This window comes from Scomber japonicus, chromosome 15, assembly GCF_027409825.1.
Source record: "Scomber japonicus isolate fScoJap1 chromosome 15, fScoJap1.pri, whole genome shotgun sequence".
Lineage (NCBI taxonomy): Eukaryota > Metazoa > Chordata > Actinopteri > Scombriformes > Scombridae > Scomber > Scomber japonicus.
Window position 1 is genome coordinate 12,452,360 of NC_070592.1, and position 20,275 is coordinate 12,472,634.

General features: G+C 38.6%; 1 protein-coding gene across 2 annotated transcripts; it reads left to right on the forward strand.

Moving 5' to 3' along the window:
- Nucleotides 1–1,697: 1,697 nt before the first annotated feature.
- On the forward strand, nt 1,698–18,824 carry lypla2 (lysophospholipase 2). 2 transcript variants are annotated; one of them, XM_053334933.1, is made up of 10 exons: nt 1,698–1,734; nt 6,509–6,656; nt 11,083–11,114; nt 11,807–11,872; nt 12,147–12,194; nt 12,346–12,416; nt 14,059–14,132; nt 14,260–14,361; nt 15,561–15,731; nt 16,637–18,824. In XM_053334933.1, the coding sequence occupies exons 2-10, from the start codon at nt 6,579–6,581 to the stop codon at nt 16,685–16,687; spliced, it is 693 nt and encodes a 230-aa protein (XP_053190908.1). In that variant the 5' UTR covers nt 1,698–1,734; nt 6,509–6,578; the 3' UTR covers nt 16,688–18,824. The 2 variants fall into 2 exon arrangements, with proteins under 2 accessions (XP_053190908.1, XP_053190909.1); XM_053334934.1 differs by having other exon boundaries at nt 1,726–1,734; nt 6,564–6,656.
- The last annotated feature ends 1,451 nt before the right edge of the window (nt 18,825–20,275 follow it).

The following is a 20,275-nucleotide window of genomic DNA, read 5'->3' on the forward strand; positions in this document are numbered from 1 at the left end:
AAGTATATGTTGTAACCTAAAATAATTTTGTAAAGGTAAATAAAAATTAACAATTATAGAATAAGTTTTTTAATAAATGTACCGCTGTCTTAGGTCAATAATTCTGACAATCACACTGTTGCAGGTATTGATAATCTATTATCTTATATATCATACACTGTATATTGACAGCAAGTATTCAAATAATGAACTTATGTAAAAGTAGGATACAGAAGTATTAGCAACTCAATGCACTTTATGTAGAACTAATTGTGCAAAATTTCACCCCAACCAGGTTGAATGTCAGCCCATCAATGTTACATTATTACATTATTGGATCATATTGATGCATATGTTTTGTACACAGCAATGCAGCAGAGCATCAGTTACTTTTGATTTGGGTTGTTAAAATAATGCATCATATCTGTACTAATCTTATGTTTCCTATGCATTTATGAAAGAATCTTAGTCTGAAAAGTAACTACAATTAAATAAATGTATTAGAGGAAACATTTACAATATTCTCCCCTGAAATATGAATATTTCCCTCTTAGTATAAAGTGACATAAAATGGACATATAGTCAAGTAGACAAAAAAGTAGACACTTGATAGTCTTTTAACTTCATAGTAATTTTCTACTGCTACTGCTACTACTTTTTTCTGTTTTTATACACAATAACACAAATGACATGACAAACTTAAGCTGCCACACAAGTCAACAATTATTATTTAAAAGGAGGAAAATCAGGACACAAGGGATTAAGGTCATTTACAGTAAAAATCAACTGACTTTATAGACTTTAAATTACTTTATTTACAGTATTTGATATACAACCTTTATATTTGTTCAACCTATAAATTAGGTCATGTTTTTAATGCACACAGATTGATTTACATTCACCTGAATATTTTATGTTATGTTTATTACTTACAAATTAGTTCTTATCTCTTATGGTGTTTCCTGCACTGCTGTAAGATGTAAGTTTCCCCCCTCTGAGGATCAATATCTTACCTAACATGTCTTTTGTCTCCTTCACTTCTTTACAAAAATCCTGTTTACAGTCCACATTAAAAGCTGTTTTACCTGTATACAGTCATCCACTGCTTGTGTATATCTCTGGAGATTGAGAGCCACTTAACCTGAGTCAAATCCTTTGTATGTGTAAATATATACTTGGCCCAAAAAAGATCATATTATTTTTTTCTTACTTTATAAGTAAGAAAAAAACACAATCCTTTTCTTTTTATGTGATTAAGTGTATCACCCAGAGAGTACAACACAATAAGTAGATAGGTATGATATGGTCATACAGGTCTGACATTTTTCTTGCGTCCATCAGCAGCTCCATTGCAAACACAGACATGACATGACAACAGACAAAGACACATCTTGGTAAATTAAAAATAAATAAGATAACTAATACAGCAATTAAGCAAGCAATTAGCAAGGTCATCACAAAAGTGTGGATATTCAAATTCATTAAAAAAAAAGCACAAGTAAATGGTAAACAAAACCTACAAAACAACAAGAAAGAACAACCAAAGAAAGAAAGAAACAAAAACAAATTTTAAAAAAGAAAAAAGATCAACCTCTTACTTATATTAGCTAATAAAACAACAAACTATGTAGGGATAGGGATCTGTAGTGGGCGTGGTCTTATGTGACGTCATTACGCACACACCCCCGCCCACCCCTCTCCTGTGTGCGGACAGTAGCGGAAGTTCCGTTCCGTCGTGAACTGGGACAGCAAGCGGTGAGTGTATGAATCTGTTTTAGCTAGCGGGCCGCGATTTGTCATTTTTTAACCACTTTATCGCGCTCCAAAGTGACTCCTCTCGGTGTCAGTTTGTCGCTAAAGGAGTCATCTAAAAAACTGGAGGGGTTTGAGGGTTTAATACGGTTCGTGTCGTTAGCTTGAGGCCGGCGAAAGAGAGAGGGGGCCACACCGGCAGAAGACAATACAGTTAATGAGACGGTAGCTAGCAGCTCCGACGTTACTACTAACGCTAGCTCCTGTGTGTGTGTGTGTGTGTGTGTGTGTGTGTGTGTGTGTGTGTGTGTGTGTGTGTGTGTGTGTGTGTGTGTGTGTGTGTGTGTGTGTGTGTGTGTGTGTGTGTGTGTGTGTGTGTGTGTGTGTGTGTGTGTGTGTGTGTGTCGAGCTAAACCGGGATTAAAACCCCGACGTTTGAGATGCGGTCAGTCTGTCTCTTTGAGCTTTACACACCGCTGAATGCCTTCACTATACTGAGAATGATGATGATAACACATTCAACCATTCATTGTCTCCCCTTCCTTTTCGATAGCCGCTTTCCTCTCCTTTATTCATTTAATGTAAAGCTAGCGGTGCCATTTGACTGCAGTGTGTTTTAACAGGCGAGCCATTAACCTCCATCAGCAGGCGGAGAGCAAGGTTAGCCGCTGGTGTATGGTGTATGGTGTGAGGAAGAGGAGGAGGAGGTGGAGGAGGAGGAGGAGGAGGGGATGCCTGCCACTCACTGCCGCATATTATCCCGTTGTTTGCCAGCCGTCCGTAGCCATTAAGCAGAGAGCAGTCTGAGTGCAGCAGCCCGCTGTTTGTGTGTTTGACAGACTGCAGCACTGCTTTCTTTCTTTCTTTTTTTTGTTTGACTTTATTGTAATTGGAGTCATGCAGGATGGAGACTCGTGATATGCTTTAAGTTGGCTGCAACACAAGCGGCATCTTTCTTTTCTTGCTTGCTTGCTTCCTCACTTTAAGTGGAAGAAGTACCCAGATCCTTTACTCAAGTTGTAAAGCAGCAATTTAAAAATAGTCAATTTAAAGTAAAAAGGTTTGCATGAAAAATCTGCCTTCAGTAAAACTACACATGTATTAGCAACTAAATGTAGTTAAAGTATTACAGTAAAAGTAGTGGTTTGGTCCCTCTGACTGATATATTATATTATTATACATGACATCATTAGATTATTAATAGTGTAGCATCAGTGTTAGAGCAGCATGTTACTGCTGTAGCTGCTGGAGGTGGAGCTAGTTTACACTACTTTATATACAGTTAGCTAGTTTAGTCCAGTGGTTCCCAACCTAAGAGTTCAGGAACCTCTATAAAGGGTCAGCAGATAAATGTGAGGGGTTGTGAGATGATTAATGGGAGAGAAAAGAAGAAAAAACAAATTCCGATACAATATCTCCATTACGAAATAGTTTTAAATCACAGTATTGATATTAATCTGCTGTATCTGCAAAATGTAACAGTGACTTTTGAAGGCTCTGCTGTAGATGAAAATTGGAAGAAATCAAGGGAACGTAAATATGCAGGTTGTTGCTGCGTCCTTTTTAGCAGCACCGACAGAGGATGTAGGATGTATGTGGCCAGAAAATTACATTACGTGATAGATTGAATTAAAGTGAATTAGTAAATTGGAACGAGCCCTATTTTCAGTTGTTTTTCAGGTCCAACCTGAATTGGACTCGACTCGCTTGTGCACAGCGTGACACTATTTTTAACCACCAGCCTCCTCCAGAAGCGTAGAGAGTGAGCCATTGTTTCTTAGAGCAAGCATTGAAAACCCACACTGTGCGTTATGCTGGTGCTCCGGGTTGTGGATCATTGTGAATCTGCAGAACAATAACAGGTGAAAGGGAAAAAAAGAAAAGGGAGGGGGGGTATAAAAGTGATTAATCGCCTCTTTGCATATGTTACCACTTTTAGAGAGCTTGTCCTACTTTTTTTTCTGAACAGATTGTCCAACGTTCCTGCGCTCCTCTGCGTCTTTTCTTATTATCTCTTTATTTTCACTTGTGCTTTCTGCTGTTAGTCACAGTGTCTCTCCGGATCTGTGCCTTCACTTTTTTTTCTCTTCTTCTTTTTTCTTGAGAGCAGCTAAATTACATTTGGTAAAAGAATGTCCTTCCTACACTGAATTAGACTTAGAAAATGAATGCAGGTCTTGTGATACACATCTTAATTATTTCCTGAGTCACATTTTGTACCTGTCATTCACTTAAAAGGGTTTTTTGTGTTTTAAACCCAACGAACGACTATTAAAACAGGTTTCTTGCTGTAATCATCCCTCCTGTTCATACTAGCCACAAGAAGATCCCTTGATAATGCATTGACAGTGTAAATGATGGGGGTAAATGTGGCAAATCAAGTAAATATCTTATAGTTTTCAGTCTTTTTAGTGTCAAAGTCCCTCTTTTTGTTACTATACTTCCACCGTAGCTCAGCAGGGAAGCACTAAGAGGTAATTTGATGCTAAAAAGACTGTAAATGTGGCAGATAATATAACAGCCAGTATGAGCAGGAGGAATGATTACAGCGAGGAAAAAAAACCCTCTTCCAGTGTTCATCTGTTGTTTTAAGACACGCTTGAAAAATGGTGAACCTGGCCTTTTAAAGCAGAACAAGGCTGCGGGGTGTTTCTCAGCTTAAAATGGTAGAAAACACATGTAAGAAATCGGCCTCCTGGCAAAGTTTTAATGCTTAAATAAATCCCCAAAACTTTGCACCAGATTGTTTCTCAGTGTTTAACTTTGTCCAGGTATTATTCAGCTATTACTCATTTATCAAAGGTCAGCGTGCAGGGTGAAAACAAACTCCTTTTGTCCACGCTTTGAACTCCTAAATCGCTCCAGTCCACCCTCCACTTCCTTGTGTTTTAACTGCGGATATGACCTTCAAGTGATAATTTGTCACCAGCCAGAGAGCAAACAGACGAGGCCACAGGCTGAACCGTGCAGCGTTTAGCTGCTCACTCATAACGGCGGTGGAATTTTAACACCCGTCTAGTATAATCCCGCTCAAGGTTTACACATTAACCTTTGTGTTTCAGACATTTCCCCCGTCTCCTCACCGCTTATTTCACCAATCAGGGAGCTCACTGTCAGAACGCCTGTCCCGTCTCGTCTCCCCTACTGTTGCCCCACATCACCAGAAAAGTCAAAGGGCATTAATGAGCTTTTACTGCCCCGACTTTACTGTAAAATATCAACCTGATCTGTTATCGGTAGCTGACTCACTGTGCTGCAGGATGGATGTTTGCAGCGGATTTACCGAATACAGTAAAAGGGCGGAGGGAGGGAGGGCGGGTGTGTGTTTCATTTAGTTAATGAGTCTCGTCACTTGCTGACTACAGAAACCTGCCCGGCCGACACACACAAACACATACCTCATGACTGAGGTCCAGCAGCAGGTTCATTATGTGTTTGTGTGTAGACGCGGCGTGTCCAGCTCTGTTGTTCCTGTCTGACGGCTGAATGGCCGCACTGATAACCAGCCGGAGCTGTTCTTTGTCATCGCTGATGTCAAAACAACGTTTAGGCCTCCTAAACCACATGACAGATCCCACTGCTGACCCCTGTTTTTAATAAGATCCACCTGGTTCAGAGTTTGAACACACCCCGATGATCTATCATTTGATTTTTGACTTTTTAGAAAGACTGCAGCCCTTTAATTTTTTTATTAAGTCATTTTAAAAAAATACATTTTAGTTATTCTGCTTTCACGGGTGCAGGTTTGGTTTCAGAGGTGCGGGGGACACAGGAAGTTGGGGGTTGTAAACGCAAAAACGTATTTAAATACATTATAAGAATCATGATTTTCATAATATTGGTAGCTAGAATTCAGATTAATCCATTAATCATTTAGTCGATTGATAGAAAGGTTTTTTTAAACGGGAAATTATGATGGCCGTTAATGAAAGTAATCGTTCGTTGTGGCCCGAACGTTGTTCTTTACATCTCTACTAAAAAATTAAAAAAGAGCTCTTGACAGCCTTTGATTGATGTTTAATTGTCATGCCTGAATATTAACTGTTAATAAAAATATAGATTAAATAATTTTTATATACTTGAGATGCACAGGAAATGGACCCCCCCGTCCACTTCTGAACATTTACAACAACAGCCTCGCCCAATCGGAGCGTACGGCGGTCTGTGTGAAGCCTGACAGTCGAAACACGGGGCATAAAAATCAATGTTCTGAGCTGTTATAATAAAATGCAACTCAGATGAGCTTATTAAAATTTTTTGTCTTCTGTCATCTGGATTTTGGCAGCCGGACAGTCAGAGGACGCTGATTAGACAGATTTTAGTGAGTAAATAAAAACGGAACTACAAATGTACTTCAAAAAAAAATCAGATTTTTAAAAGTTAAAGGAACATTTGTCCCTGAGTGCTTTATTGAGCTTTCACAGTCCTCTTGTCCTGCAGCTCCAGAAACCAGAAAACAATCTTCTCTAATTTAATGTGATCAGTCAAATTACTCTTAAGCCTGGAGCTGATTCATTAGCAGCAAAGTAGCCTGGTGGATTATTGGTGTATGCCGATGTCTCTTTGTAGTTTTAAAAACATTTATCACACACAAACTGCCTTTTGAGGGAGCGTGCTCTCAATACAAAAACGCAGGATTCAAAGATGTAAAGTTTGAGCTCCAGTTTTATCTGCCATCATGTGAATCATCTCGTGGTTTAAAGCTCTTTTTTTTTGCGCCCAAATTCACATGACAACATATTATGTATTTAATAATAACAATAATATGTGCTTCCAGACTCTCCGATCTGCAGTCAGCTGACCTCCGGTTTCTCTGTCCTCTCTGACTTCAGCACCTCTTACAGTGTATGTGTGGCAACAACATGTCTGTGCCGCTGCTCGCTGAGGCCGTGACGGTGTCCGGGGGAGAGAAGGAGACCGCAGCGGTGAGTTAGACAACAGGACACACAGACACACTTTTCACTTCCTTATCTTGGTGTGTTACTGATGCTTTTGTGTTCATATTGGGTGGGGTGTGAACGTTTGGCTCAAGGACATTTCCAAAGAGTCAGCTGTTGGTATCAAACATGTGTTTTGCTGATGGGATGTGGACCTGGATCACTGCCCGGTTGTGCTTGATATTACAAAGTGATATCACAACTAAAATACCTTGACATCCTTTACTTTGGCTACAGCTGATTTCTTTCAGGAAAAGCACTTTAAGAAGCCAGACACTCCTTTACTTAGAGACTTTTATTAATCCAAAGGAGTGAACTGAAGTTTTAATCCCTTTATTTGTGTTTAAACCTGTCTTATTGTTTGCCTCTTTTAGCAGACACTCCTTTTGATAATATTGTGATACTACCGCTGCAACGATTAACTGATGGATAAAAAATGAATCTGCAACTATTTTAATAATCAACGTAGACATTTTTAAATCAAAATCTTCTGCTTTAAATTCAATGGGGTTTTTTGAGAAAATTAGACATCTGATGAGAACGAGCAGTATGATTGACATTGTTCATGTGATACTGATTAGATTTTTTTCTAAATAACTAAATTTGTTGTCTTAAAATGACAGACGTGAATGTATAATGTTTGACATCACATTTACCATCACCAAGGGCTTTATATCAAAGCTGACACAGATTGGAAATGTGTCTCTAACACTCTGTCAAGTAGTTAAATGCTAGTATCTCACGTCCACTCAGATTAGTTATCTTGTTGACTCATTCATTAATCAGCACGTTCTTTATTTAAAGGACCAGTGTGGGAGCGGTGGTGTTTAGCTCAGTGGGTAGAGCCATGTGTTGAGGCTACAGTCCTCACTACAGGTGACCCTGGTTCGAATCTCATGCCGAGCGGTCCTATACTGCGTGTCATTACCTCTCTGCCTCCCTTTTCCTGTCTCTCTCTCTACTAACCTGTACATTAAAGGCAAAAAGCCCCAAAAATATACTTAAAAAAAAAAAAAAGACCAGTGTGAGAGATCTGGCAGAGAGGTTGCAGATTCCAAGAATTCATTTTGCTATTTGTACTAAAATCTGATATCATATTGGCAAGAGCTGTGAAACATTTCAAAAACCAAATAAATAATAATAAATACCCAGCCCTTAGTTAAAGGAGCAATCCGTAATTCAAAAGCAAACTAACATAAGACAGACCTGAAATATATGTTTTAAAGGATAATTACTGTTTTTTTACAACCTGGACCTTATTTCTTTTTCTTTTCTTTTTTTAAAGATTTTTTCGGCATAGACGCCTTTATTCAACAGGATTTGAACCGGGGTCGGCTGCGTATATAGCATGCGCTCTAACCACTCGACCACCTGTGCGCCGTGGACCTTATTTCTAGTATAAAATACAATCATTTACTCACCCAGACAACTTTGGTGTCATTTGGAGTCGTTCGGACGTAATTAGCTCCAGTGTTGCACCGCGTATATCCGTATAATGCGAGTACACGGGGGACCGAAGCGCAGCCTCTATATAACGCATTATCTGCCACGAAACTAGTTCATTTCACCAATATTTAGTTATGATACGTTAGTGCTATTCCCCTCCAAGCCCGTGGTGAATTGTAATGAATCACTTAAGTTCTACTTTCTAAATATATAATTATCATATGCAGTATGCAGCACTGTAAAAGGTTTCCCCATATAGATATTTTATAGATGGATAATTTTGGTATTTATGGAAATAACAACCATAAATACAAAAGATAGATACAATCACAAATACAGACAAGTAAATTGTAAAGAGTAGAAACAATTCTAATATATAAATATAAATTAAATAAAGAATCCAATTATCACAAATTATAACATATTGCTAATAAAAAAACATATTGCTAATAAAAAATGAAAGTAAATTGCACAAATCCTGTATCACATAAATACACTAGTAGAACAAAATATAAATTGTGTTATAATTTGGTAGTGTGACTCATTTTACTTTTGGCATCATTAGGCTTCCATAGCTGCGCTAGATTCCTCCGCTCCTACTTCAGGCTCAGTGTAGAGACCTGAGGATCCACACGTGACATTATAAAAATGAGCGATAGAAAACCGATCGTTTTTTTTTGTGTGCCCCTTAATTATAGTATCGCAAGACAATATTCACTTCAGCGAGAAATATCGTTGTGTTTTCGTCTCGTCACACCCCTAAAACTTAGCAGATTGGGCATTTAAATGCAATGATCACAGATTTCATCCTAAAAAGAACATTTTCTGCCATATTCAATCTTGACCAATATATTTGAGCTTTCTGACATATTACAAGTCAGACGTCCATTATTCCTTCATAATGAGCAGTCACACCTGTAGCTGCACTTGGCACATTGTATCGATGCTCAGCTGGAGCTGTGTGTACAAATTAAACTCGTCTTTCATTGAGCCGTCGTCATGTACACTTCAGATTTAGTTAAACACCAGAATAAAAGCAAACTGTCTCTGGATCCGGCTCTGAACCTCGTCTCCAACCTTACATGGAAGAAAAGTTCTCTGATCTCGGTGAAGACAGCCGAATCTTTGATTTCAAGCCAACAGGCCGTGTGTTGCCAGGGCTCTAAATTGTTTTTATTCCCTGTCATAGTTTCTCTGCAGGGGAGTAGCGTGTGTGCAAACTGGCTTTGAGCGCTTATTTTGGCAAGAATGAGAGATTGGGTCCTGTTTTTCTGTGTTTTGGAACAAGTACACGCATTTACCAGTAGTACATGGTGTGTAATCTGATAAATTGGCTGAAAGTTCAGAAGAAGGTTCTTTTTTTTTCTTGTCATCTGTAAAGTTCAAGATGGATATGAACATACTGTACTGCTCACAGGGAGATCACAAGTTTCCTCCCTTCAGCATCTAATATCTCCTGTGTAATCTATCAATATCAGGAACATCTTAACGTCTTTGTATCTGGATTTGGACGGAAATGTTAAGATATGTTTCCAGTTATTTTGAGTTTAGCATGAATATTTATAGAGCCTGGATGATACTGGAATTTTGGGGCTGATGCCGATACTGATGTTAGTTAGTAAAAGAAAATCTGATATCAATACATCTGCTGATAGTCTTTTATATATATACATAAATGCACAAATGCACATTTTTTGCAATGATCATTCAAGTGTGGTTATCAAACACTTGTGAGAAAGAGGCACGCAGGTGGTCCAGTGGTTAGAGTGCATGCCATATACGCAGCTGACCCCGGTTCAAATCCCGATCGGAGGTCCTTTGCTGCATGTCACACCCCCCTCTCTCCCATGTATCTACTGATGAATAAAGGCGTCTATGCCAACAAAATCTTAAAAAAAAACACTTGTGAGAAAGATATGTAATGGAGGCATTTTACACTCTAACTATAAACTTAATTGTACAAAATGAAATAAGTGCACTGAAACAGTAAACTTCACTGATGATTTAATTATAAATACCTATAAATTAAAACATGTACCCATACCTATATGAAACTTGAATTATGAAAAAGGATCAAATATACATAATAATTCTGTATTTATAACATAGCTTGGACTTGTGTTTAGGTCATTATTATCTTGCTGTAGGATGAACCCCTGACCACCTACGTGCATACCAAAGGGTACTGCATGGCGCTGCAGAATGCTGTGGTAGCCCACCCTGGATCCAGAAAAACAGCCCCAGACCATCATGCTTCCTCCTCCATATTTGACAGTTAATGTCACACACTGAGGAACCATCCTTTTGCCTACTCGACGGCGTACAAAACTCCTGCGTGATGAAAAGAATATTTAAAATTTTGATTCATCAGTCCATCACACCTTCTTCCAGTCTTCAGTAGTCCATTGGTGGTCTTTCATGGCCCAGGCAAGCCTCTTCTTCTTATTCTGATGTCCTCTCAAACCTGCAACTCCAAGTCTTCTCTTCACAATTGAAACTGAGACTTGCTTACTACGACCGCTATGAAGCTGTGCTTGAAGCTGTTGTCGTGTGAGCCACCTATCACGCAAGCTGTTGACTCTCAGAAACTTGTCTTCTGACTCTGTTGTGGCTTTGGGTCTGCCAGACCTCTTCCTTTCAGAGTTTCCCCAGTTTCTGAGTGCTTTTTGATGGTGAAGGAGACTGTACATTGTTATGTGTTTTTGTTTTTTTCCGTTTTGGGTAACCTGACCTTTTAACCTTTGGCAGTTCACCACTTACCTTTGTACCATTTCAAGCTATTCATTGGACTTGAACTGCTGGAATTTCAATAAAAAACAGGAAAAATAGGGGTGTTCTAAAACTTTTGACCGGTAGTGTTTACATGTACATATTCACACATATTGGACAACATGTATGCCAACACCACTGTATCTGTGATTGAGTTATAATTTCTGAAAGTCTTACCTTCTGTTTTTATCTGTTACAGGTGATCTTCCTTCATGGTTTGGGAGACACAGGGTGAGTGATGTTGTAATTTCTGCATGTGAGAACGTTCATTCTTCAGTGAAAGACTTTGAGAGCAGAAATCATAAAAGATGGAATTCAAAAGTTAAAGTTAAATAAATAGGTAATATGTGGAAATATGGGGATTTTTCTTTTCTAAAAACAAATACTACTACTATAATAGTTTTTTTGGAGACTTAAGTTGTGCTGGTGGACTCATTACCTCAGTACTTTTTATTTTTTATCAAGTAAGATCCTGATTGTATTAACACTTTCTTTCTTGTCCTTTTTTCTTTCTTTTTTTTAATTTAAAAAAAAAGAACATACGTAATCAGCTCGAAATGTACAAAGTGGCAAAGTGTAAATGGGATAATTTATGCCCACATTGATGATACACTGCTTGCAACTCCATGAATGACTCATTTAACAAGTACTTAAATAAGTACTTTGTTTCGGGTGACTCACTTTAATGAGATGTTTGGTACTGAAATTAACGTGCTGTGTCAGTGCATATAAATAAAATGGCCTTTTTTGAGTGTTTTTCTGTTGAAGTGTATCTCAGACACAGACATTTGTAACGAGCCACTATGATACTGTATACTGCACTGCACTAAGCGGTAATGCATCTGGGAGTGATGCTCTGTGTATCAGTAATTCTGCTGAAACTGGATTAGAAACAAAGGAGTGCTTTCTGTGTTTTCTGTCAGGCATGGGTGGGCAGACACTTTGACGCAGATCCAGCTGCCGCACGTCAAGTTCATCTGCCCCCACGCGTAAGTCATTTTTCCTCTCTCATCCGTCTGTCATATTTTATGCTTCCATGACTGTCACTTATCAGCAGGAAGGAGAACTAACATCTTTATTCTTTGTGCGGTAAAAAACTAATAGCTTTTTTTTTGTTTGTTTTTAGTCCAGAATGCAAAAGCAGCTTGAACTCAGTAGTTTATCTCCAATCCTGTTTGGCAGAGCGAATAAATCATTTCACTCACATTCAGCTGCTGGCTGCTGGTGACTGTCATGTTCTCTCTCCCCCCCGCCCCCCCGCAGGCCCCGAATCCCCGTCACTCTCAACATGAAGATGAATATGCCCGCGTGGTGAGTTGGCGTGATGAAAGAGACAGCCTTTTAGCTCAACACTGGATGCTATTGTTTCCCTGGAAACCACAATAGGCTCCCATATTGCCAGTGACAATACTGTGATTATATCTATTGATTTCTTTACACGCTGGCCTCTGCATGTGTGCAGGTTTGACCTCATGGGTCTCAGCCCCGACTCCCCAGAAGACGAATCTGGAATCAAGAAGGCAGCAGACAGCAGTGAGTGTTTAATGTCATAGAATGGTATTTCTGTATGTCTGTATTTCTGTGCATCAGTGCTGCCTGTAGTGGCTGCGACGCTCTCAGCTTGAAAGGTCTGTTCCAGTTAGATTCTGGCTAGGGACTTTCATCACATGTTACTCCACACTTCCCCTCCTGTTTCCTGTCACTCTCTGCTGTTGATTAGCAGATGAAGGAAAGCACGCCAGAAAGATCCTCTGAAAAACAGATTTCTGTCTCTCCTAGTAGAGCCCAGTCTGACCAGTCTAATCACTGAAAGATGAAGATGTTGTACCTCTAAATTATCAACTTTGTAAGGACTTTGAAAAATATTGTATATGTTAACATTTGACATAAATTAGCTTCAGATAACATCAGACCAGGTAAAATGGTATTCTGAAGCAAATAGGCAAACTTTTTTTCAAGAAGCACTTTTCAAAACAAAAATTATGATGTGCCTTAGAGAATGAAAAAGAGGGAAATAAATAAAGAAATCATGATAAGTAAATAATTTATAAAAGGAGAATAAAGTGTACAAACCACAAATTGTAAAGTTTTAATTAGGGAAAAGCCAAAGAAGACAAGTTGGTTTTCAGCTGGTTTTTAAAGGTGTAAACTTGGCTTCTCTGAGACAACGTCACCATCACCTTTTAGTGGATGTACAGGCTGAAAACAGGCCTGCATCAAAACAGCACAATTTATAAAACTCTGGGACAGGATTCCCCAACTCTGCAAAGTTATTACAGCAGCAATTACTTTTTTTTCATTGCCACGTTCGGGAGATAAACAGTAGCATCACACTGTTCACGTGACAAGGAATCTACGAGGAATGTCCACTTGAACCTATTTTATGGCACGGGAGAAAAGACACTGAATTACATTGTGGCCCTTTGTAGGTGCCACACTGACCTCCATTCAAATAAGTGAAGGACATTTTTCTCAAAGTGTTGATGCCAGTCTGAACGTGGGCTGAGCTTTTGATCTTGAAAAAGGGTCCAATCCAGGTTATGAGGGCTTGTTGGAATGTCAAACAGTGTCTGAAATCCTCTTTCTCAAACACCTTCCCAGCTTTGGAAAGGTGAGGCTTTTTCCAAAACTCACAACCCACCATCACACCATCTTAATATAGAAATTGGCCTGCTGTGCAAAACTCAGTTGTAACACCATGAATGTGTTTCCCCTATGTGTATGATTATCACGTCTAGCCCCTCTCTGTGCCGGCAGACTCTTCATCCTGATATCCTAACCCTTTTGAACAAACTAGTTTCTGTTGGCGTTTAGTTTTCAGCACTGACCCTGAAACTGCCAGAAATGTTTTGAAGATCTGAAGCTCCTCCCAGTGGTCAGAGGGCATAACAACCCCTATGAATATAGAAATCAGTCCTGAAAGTAACAGGAAGCTAAATGGAGAGAAGCTTAAACTGGTAAAAAAAAAAAAAAAAACTCCCAAAAAACAAAAAACCCTGGCTTTTTAAGTATGACAGAAATTTGTCTTGCCTCCATTCACCAAGCCAAATGAGCATTTTAGCATTAGCATCATAAAATCACCCCGAATACATGACATCTGATGGTTTATTTAACAATCTGCATTATGTGGATTATTTCCATTGAATAACACATAATCCTTGTTGTTTTCCTGTAGTCAACGCCATCATCGAACATGAGGCTAAAAACGGCATCCCCCCACACCGTATAATACTCGGTGGCTTCTCTCAGGTACAATTTCACATCTTAGTTTTCTTTGATGTTCATATTTGCAGCACAGTATATTAGAAAATGCTTGTTAATACATATAATAAACTTATTTTCTTCTCTTTTTTTCTCTCTCTCTGTCTCTCCTCAGGGTGGGGCCTTGTCCTTGTACACCGCCTTGACCTGCCAGCATCAGTTGGCTGGTGTTGTGGCCCTCAGCTGCTGGCTTCCACTTCACAGGAGTTTCCCATCGGTAGAGTCACACTTTTTTACAAGTTTTATGGTTCTTCTGCCTCCTTAATTCCAGCTTTTTTATGTATTAGATGGACTGCCTTTAATTTCTCTACTGAAGTAGTTCCTCGCTGTAGATGACTTTAAAATTTTTCATATCACGCTGCCTGAAGTGATGAATAATGAGTTTTTGACAACTGGATGTTTGAGCTTCACTGTGCAGAATGATGTATGTGCTGTTTGTTTTCACATTCATCTGTTGAAGGGAACGTGTCTTGGTGTTCACCTTTAATTTGAGTTTAATACATGAGCATGATTTATCACATTTAGTTTGAAGCCAGCCGTGGTCCAGTATACAGCTTTCACAAGCGTGATGTGGGAACTTGAAGTCCTCAGTGCACAAACACTCAAAAATAGACTTTTCAGTTCAAGTTGGAGACATCTTGTGTCCAGCAGTTAAACTTTGGAAATGAAAAGTATTTGTATATGCATAGATTCAGGATTTTTCATTGGAGGAGGACTCAATGTCATACAAATTATTTCTAACTCTGAACTTTTTTGTGGAAAAAACATAAAAGACAAAAAGTCATTCAAAGAAGAGTGTTTTCAAAAGTCCTGAAATATTTTTGAGAGGAAGGCTTAAAGATTACTTCCACACCCAAATTGGCTAAAACCAAAAACAGTGTTCACATGTAAAAAACACTCTCCACACTAATTGCTTAACCAAGTAAAAAGGAGAAAATATTTCTTTCTCATTCAGTTGACAAACGGTCTGTCACAGCCAACATCTGAGAGTCTGGTTACTCTGATGGTTAAACCTCCGTTCTGTCTCCACCTTACCTCCATTATCACTTCAAGGCTGTGTATTTAGACACAGTTTTAACACTGAACACATTATGTAATCATTGTCTTTATCATACTTCTTTGTTTCTGTCTGGACAAGCAGAATAGCACTGATTTGATCTAGTAGTCGTACTTGTTAACCAGACAAATCAATGACTGTTTTATGATCACATCTGATAAATAAATACAGCTTTTATTGTATGATGAACTATCCAGGATTATAGGTGACATAAAAGTTGTCATTTCTGTCATTGTTTTCCAAAAGATGAGCTTTCTTGGATCTATCCACCGTAAAGATTGTTGTATTGGGGAGGAAAACTCTGAAAATCTGTCTTAATGTTGACCACAGTCACAGTCTGTGTCGTCTCTGCTCTGCAGGCGTCAAGCGGCCACAAGAATATCCCCATCTTGCAGTGCCACGGTGAGATGGACCCAATGATCCCGGTGCAATTTGGTGCCATGACGGCAGAAAAACTCAAATCAATAGTCAACCCTCAGATGATCACCTTCAAAACCTACCCAGATGTCCAACACTCCTCCTGTCCTCAGGTAACCTTACTACTGAGTGTGTTCATGTATATTTGGATTCATATTAAAGTTTAGTTTCTCCTGTTGATTAGTGTAAAGTCCTAATTTCATCCACCAGGATTCAGTTTTTCAAAATGAATACAAACAAACAGATACTCTCATCATAATTAAAGCTGCATTAAGAGATTTTTGAGTCAAACGTCATTAGAGTTCATTCGATTTAGTGTCCATATCAAAAATATTGCTTAACACAGATTCAAATGTTGAAATATTGTGAGTATAGAAGGAGCACCTTGTTCCAGAAGTTTTCAGGTTCTGCTCGATGTTCCTCAACATCGAAGCCCAGCAGTCTCCTGGATAATGTATCAGTACTTTGTGTTAATGGACAACTTTATAATTAAGAAGTCATGATTTTTCTGTTCTTTGTGATGTGATGGATGACACTAAAAGCTCTGCCTACTAAGATCAGACAGGCTACATCTTCAGTGTCTTTAAAACTCCTCTTAATACATACTTTTATAGGAAAGCATTAATTAATGTTTCATGCACTTTATCATCCCACTCTGGCCACTATTATGTTTAATGATATCTGTGTTTGATTTAATTTGCTGTTTAATTATTCCCTCTTTTTCTGTAAATGTTAATAAATAAAGAAAATTTGAAGTTTATTATTATTATCATGCCTACACACGGCTTCACCTGCCATTCATCTATCTGCAGAAAGTGAACTGACTTTTGATTTCTAGAAATTTGTTCGGCTGAAATAATTCCTCCTACTTTTCAACTCAACAACTAGACTTTTCCTTACTTAAGATCATCTTAAAAACTGTTTTCTCCCCTTAATTTTGTAGACAAACAGTTATTTTATTTTTCCACTTCCATTTATTAGTCCACTGTACCAACATCATTTTTTTTCTCTCCTGCAGGAGATGGAGGCTGTAAAGGAATTTATTAAGAAGTATTTGCCCCGGATCTGACCTCACCTCATCCCTACTGTGACCCCCTGAGACACTGACCTCCACCCCCCTGTCCCCCCTCCAATCTGCCATTCTCCCACAGGAAACAGCCATGAGCACCCCCCTTCTTCCACACACATTGACAAGATAACAAACACACGCATGAACACGCACTCACATTTTCACGGTAAAGATTGGATCCACACTTCTAAAACAAACATCTGCTTCTCATGCAGTCCAAGCTAATGACACTCAAACTGAAAACAGATCTGTCAGACACACTGATTTGATAACATAATTAAGTGCTAGCACTTACAAGTCTTAGCCTTCGGAGGGAGAAACACTGACTCACACAGAACATTCCCTTTGGATTTATTTAAAACCTGTCGCCTCCATCCTGATCCCACTTTTACTCCATTCTTACCTCATTTTGCTTTATCTTTCCCTTTTTTCAGCTGTCACATCCTCCATTGCTTCCACTGCCACGCCTCTCCCTCTTGCATTGCTGTTTCAGTTTGTAAGAAATACACCATACCTGATTCTGTTTGTGACCATACTGACCGTATAACTCCACTAGAGTTAGCGTGGTATGATCCCACACAGTCTTGCTCAGGTGCAGTGAGCGCTGTTTTTTAAGTGGTTTCAGAACTGGAGCAGCTGGTTTCCCATCAACACATCCACCACACTAACCTACCACCCCATGACAGAACAATGCAGCCTGTCCTGGTCTTGCATCGGTAATCTACAAAGGCTCCTTTTTAATGAAATTTCTACAGGAGCCTTTCTTTTCTTTTTTAATGATTGTGATTAAAATTTGCTGCATTATATGAATAAAATCCAATTGAAATAAAACGTATCAATCGATATTTTTGCTACCCTGCGCTTTTTATTTCAAAAACTTCCACACCTGCATGTTAGTATTTTCTTTCTGCTTTGATTATGTGATTCTTTATGTAAAAGTACCTCAGTTGATTTCTTTTTTTTTTAATAAGATTGTAGGCTTAAAGGTGAATGACTGAAAGAGATGCATGAAATAATGCATCACTCCAGATGGTTGCAGACCTGCACAGACTGCACACCACAAGTCTTTTCACTGTTCCTCCCACCGAATTTTCCTCATTTAAAACATTTATCCCATTAAAGTGCTCCTGTGTCCGCAGCAGCCAGCCCATAAATATCCTCCTCTTCACCAAGTCCCTGTTGATTTTGAATGGTTTTGTTTTTTTTTAAACATGCTTATGTGTTGATGTATTATTCCATATCTTCATCCACAACACCAAAGCAGTTTAAAACTGATGGAGAGCATTTACTTCCACTGTAAGAATATATAGTCACTTCCCAGCTCCCTCCGTTTGGCAACTTATTATACTGTAACCCATTGATTAAACATAAAAGGTCAGATTTAAAGTGAAACCCCACACTATTAATGTTCACTTCTTATTAAAAAAAGGCTATACACTGGGAGAGCTTTGGCAAGAAGCTGTTCCAACATAACTGAAGAGTGATTTTACAAATAAAAGTTAACCTTGAACAACTTGTGATCCTTGGACATAGGAGTGTAACTCTGAGGAGTCGTGTGTGCTTAAAAAAAAAAAAAAAAAAATCAGGTGTTCTGCATTTTCCTCTGTGAATGTTATTTTTGCTCTCCTCATTACTTGTTCTTCATTGCTGTTTTCAAACCTGATTTAAAAAGTAGTGTAAAAGGAAGAAAGACATCTGATTTGATTGTTGTTCAGTAAATCAATGAATGTCTCTCTTATCTCCTTGAGTGCTATTATATTTTTTCCTTTTATATTTTCTCTAAATCTCTGATGCAGCCCTGCGTTCTGTGCTTAACTTGATTGAGATTGTTTCTCCTCTTTGACACCTTCACCTTTTTTTTTTTTTAACTATTCCAACAATTCCCCCTGTGTGACAACGTCACACTGTCTTGTGTGTTCTCCTGGGTTGTATGTTGTCATTGGTTAAACTTTTTACATGTGTTTTTGTTTATTGGACTTATGTTTCATTGTGTTTTGTCACTGTTGTCATCTCATCCTCTTTTGTGTGCGTTTATAATGATGAGCATTAATTAAACATGTTGAGGTGAGACAGGTGGTCTCTCCACTTATTTTGTTTCCAAAACACCTGTATGCGGAATAAATGACAAAAAAAAGTCCATCTGAGTTGAGCATCTTTTATTCTCCATTTTCCTTATTTTCCTTGATATAAATCAGAGGATGAATAAACAATGATGGGTATTAGGGCCCGACCAATACTGGATTTAAGGGCCGAAGCCGTTACCGATGTCAGGGAGCAAAAGAAATCCTGATTTCGATATATTGGCTCATAATGTTATATGTACAAAATACATACATAAACCCCCTTTTTGTTTTATTAACAATCCCTTAAACGTGGTTATCAAACACTTGTGACAAAGATATGTAGCTAATGGATATTTTACAGTTTAAGAATAAACGTTATTGTATTAAATGACGTTAGTGCACTGAAACAGTAAACTACACCGTGAATTTAATAATTATAATTAGCTATGAATAAAGAAAACATGCATATATATTACATTTGAATTAAGAAAAAAGATGAAGTATATATAAAATGCTGGCTACATAACCTAACCCCCACCCCCGCACATATCAGACATTATCTGCTGATAATAATGGTTGGAAGTCATCACTTGTGATTGCCCACCTATATGTCTGCAGTTCATTTGCATTTTTCAGGTATGCCTAATATTAAAAATTATGCAAGAGGAAGAAAACAGTTGATGAGTTACAGTTTATCATTTTAGTTATGATGATGGACATCACTTTCCGATTTGGATTAGGTGTTAAACAAACAATAGTGATTGCTCTAAACAGGAAGACAATAAACAGTCAGACCTCTGTATGTGGGGGGAGTTGTGGGCCAACAGCTCCTGCTGAACGAATGGTTCTTATTGAACAGCTGTCGGCTGTGGGAAAAGCAGAAAATTGTTCTTTTCGTAAATCTTAAGCACCAAGGACACATTCTTGATAAGATCACATGTGCAAAGCCAAGCCCAAAAGTGAGCTGTCTCTCTACTCCAGACCAAGTGTGCTGGACACACTACTTATTCCGATTGCAGACCAAATAAATCATTGTAGACTTCAGGACAATCACAATCACAGATGATGTCTCCTGAGCTGATAACACCTCAGTGGTAGTAGACAAAGCACAACACCTTTACTGTCTGAGGAAGCTAAGTGCCAACCTCTCCCAAAAGTTGTTGGTCAACCTTCATAGATGCACCATAGTGGGCATCCTAACAAACTGCATGACCACCTGGTACAGCAGCTGCCAACAAAGCCCTGCAGTGTGTTGTAAATACAGCACAAGACATTACTGGCACTGAGTTGCCATCACTTGAACACCTCTACAACACTCATTGTGTAAGAAAGGCCAAAAACATCCTCAAAGACACCACCCATCTTGTCCCATCAGACATGCGCTTCAGATCAATCTATGCACACACCAACAGACTAAAAAAACTTCTTCCCAACTACCATAAACCCTTGACAATAAGTTATGCTGATAATGTGCAATACACTCTTTGCCATATGTGCAATAATAATACTGAGCCTGGCATCATTT

What these genes read in the sequence shown, in the direction of transcription:
- lypla2 (XM_053334933.1), top strand. Translation starts at nt 6,579, where the DNA reads ATGTGTGGCAACAACATGTCTGTGCCGCTGCTCGCTGAGGCCGTGACG. An exon ending in GAGAGAAGGAGACCGCAGCG is followed by an intron (nt 6,657 to 11,082) that starts GTGAGTTAGACA and finishes TATCTGTTACAG; the next exon opens with GTGATCTTCCTTCATGGTTT. An exon ending in AAGTTCATCTGCCCCCACGC is followed by an intron (nt 11,873 to 12,146) that starts GTAAGTCATTTT and finishes GCCCCCCCGCAG; the next exon opens with GCCCCGAATCCCCGTCACTC.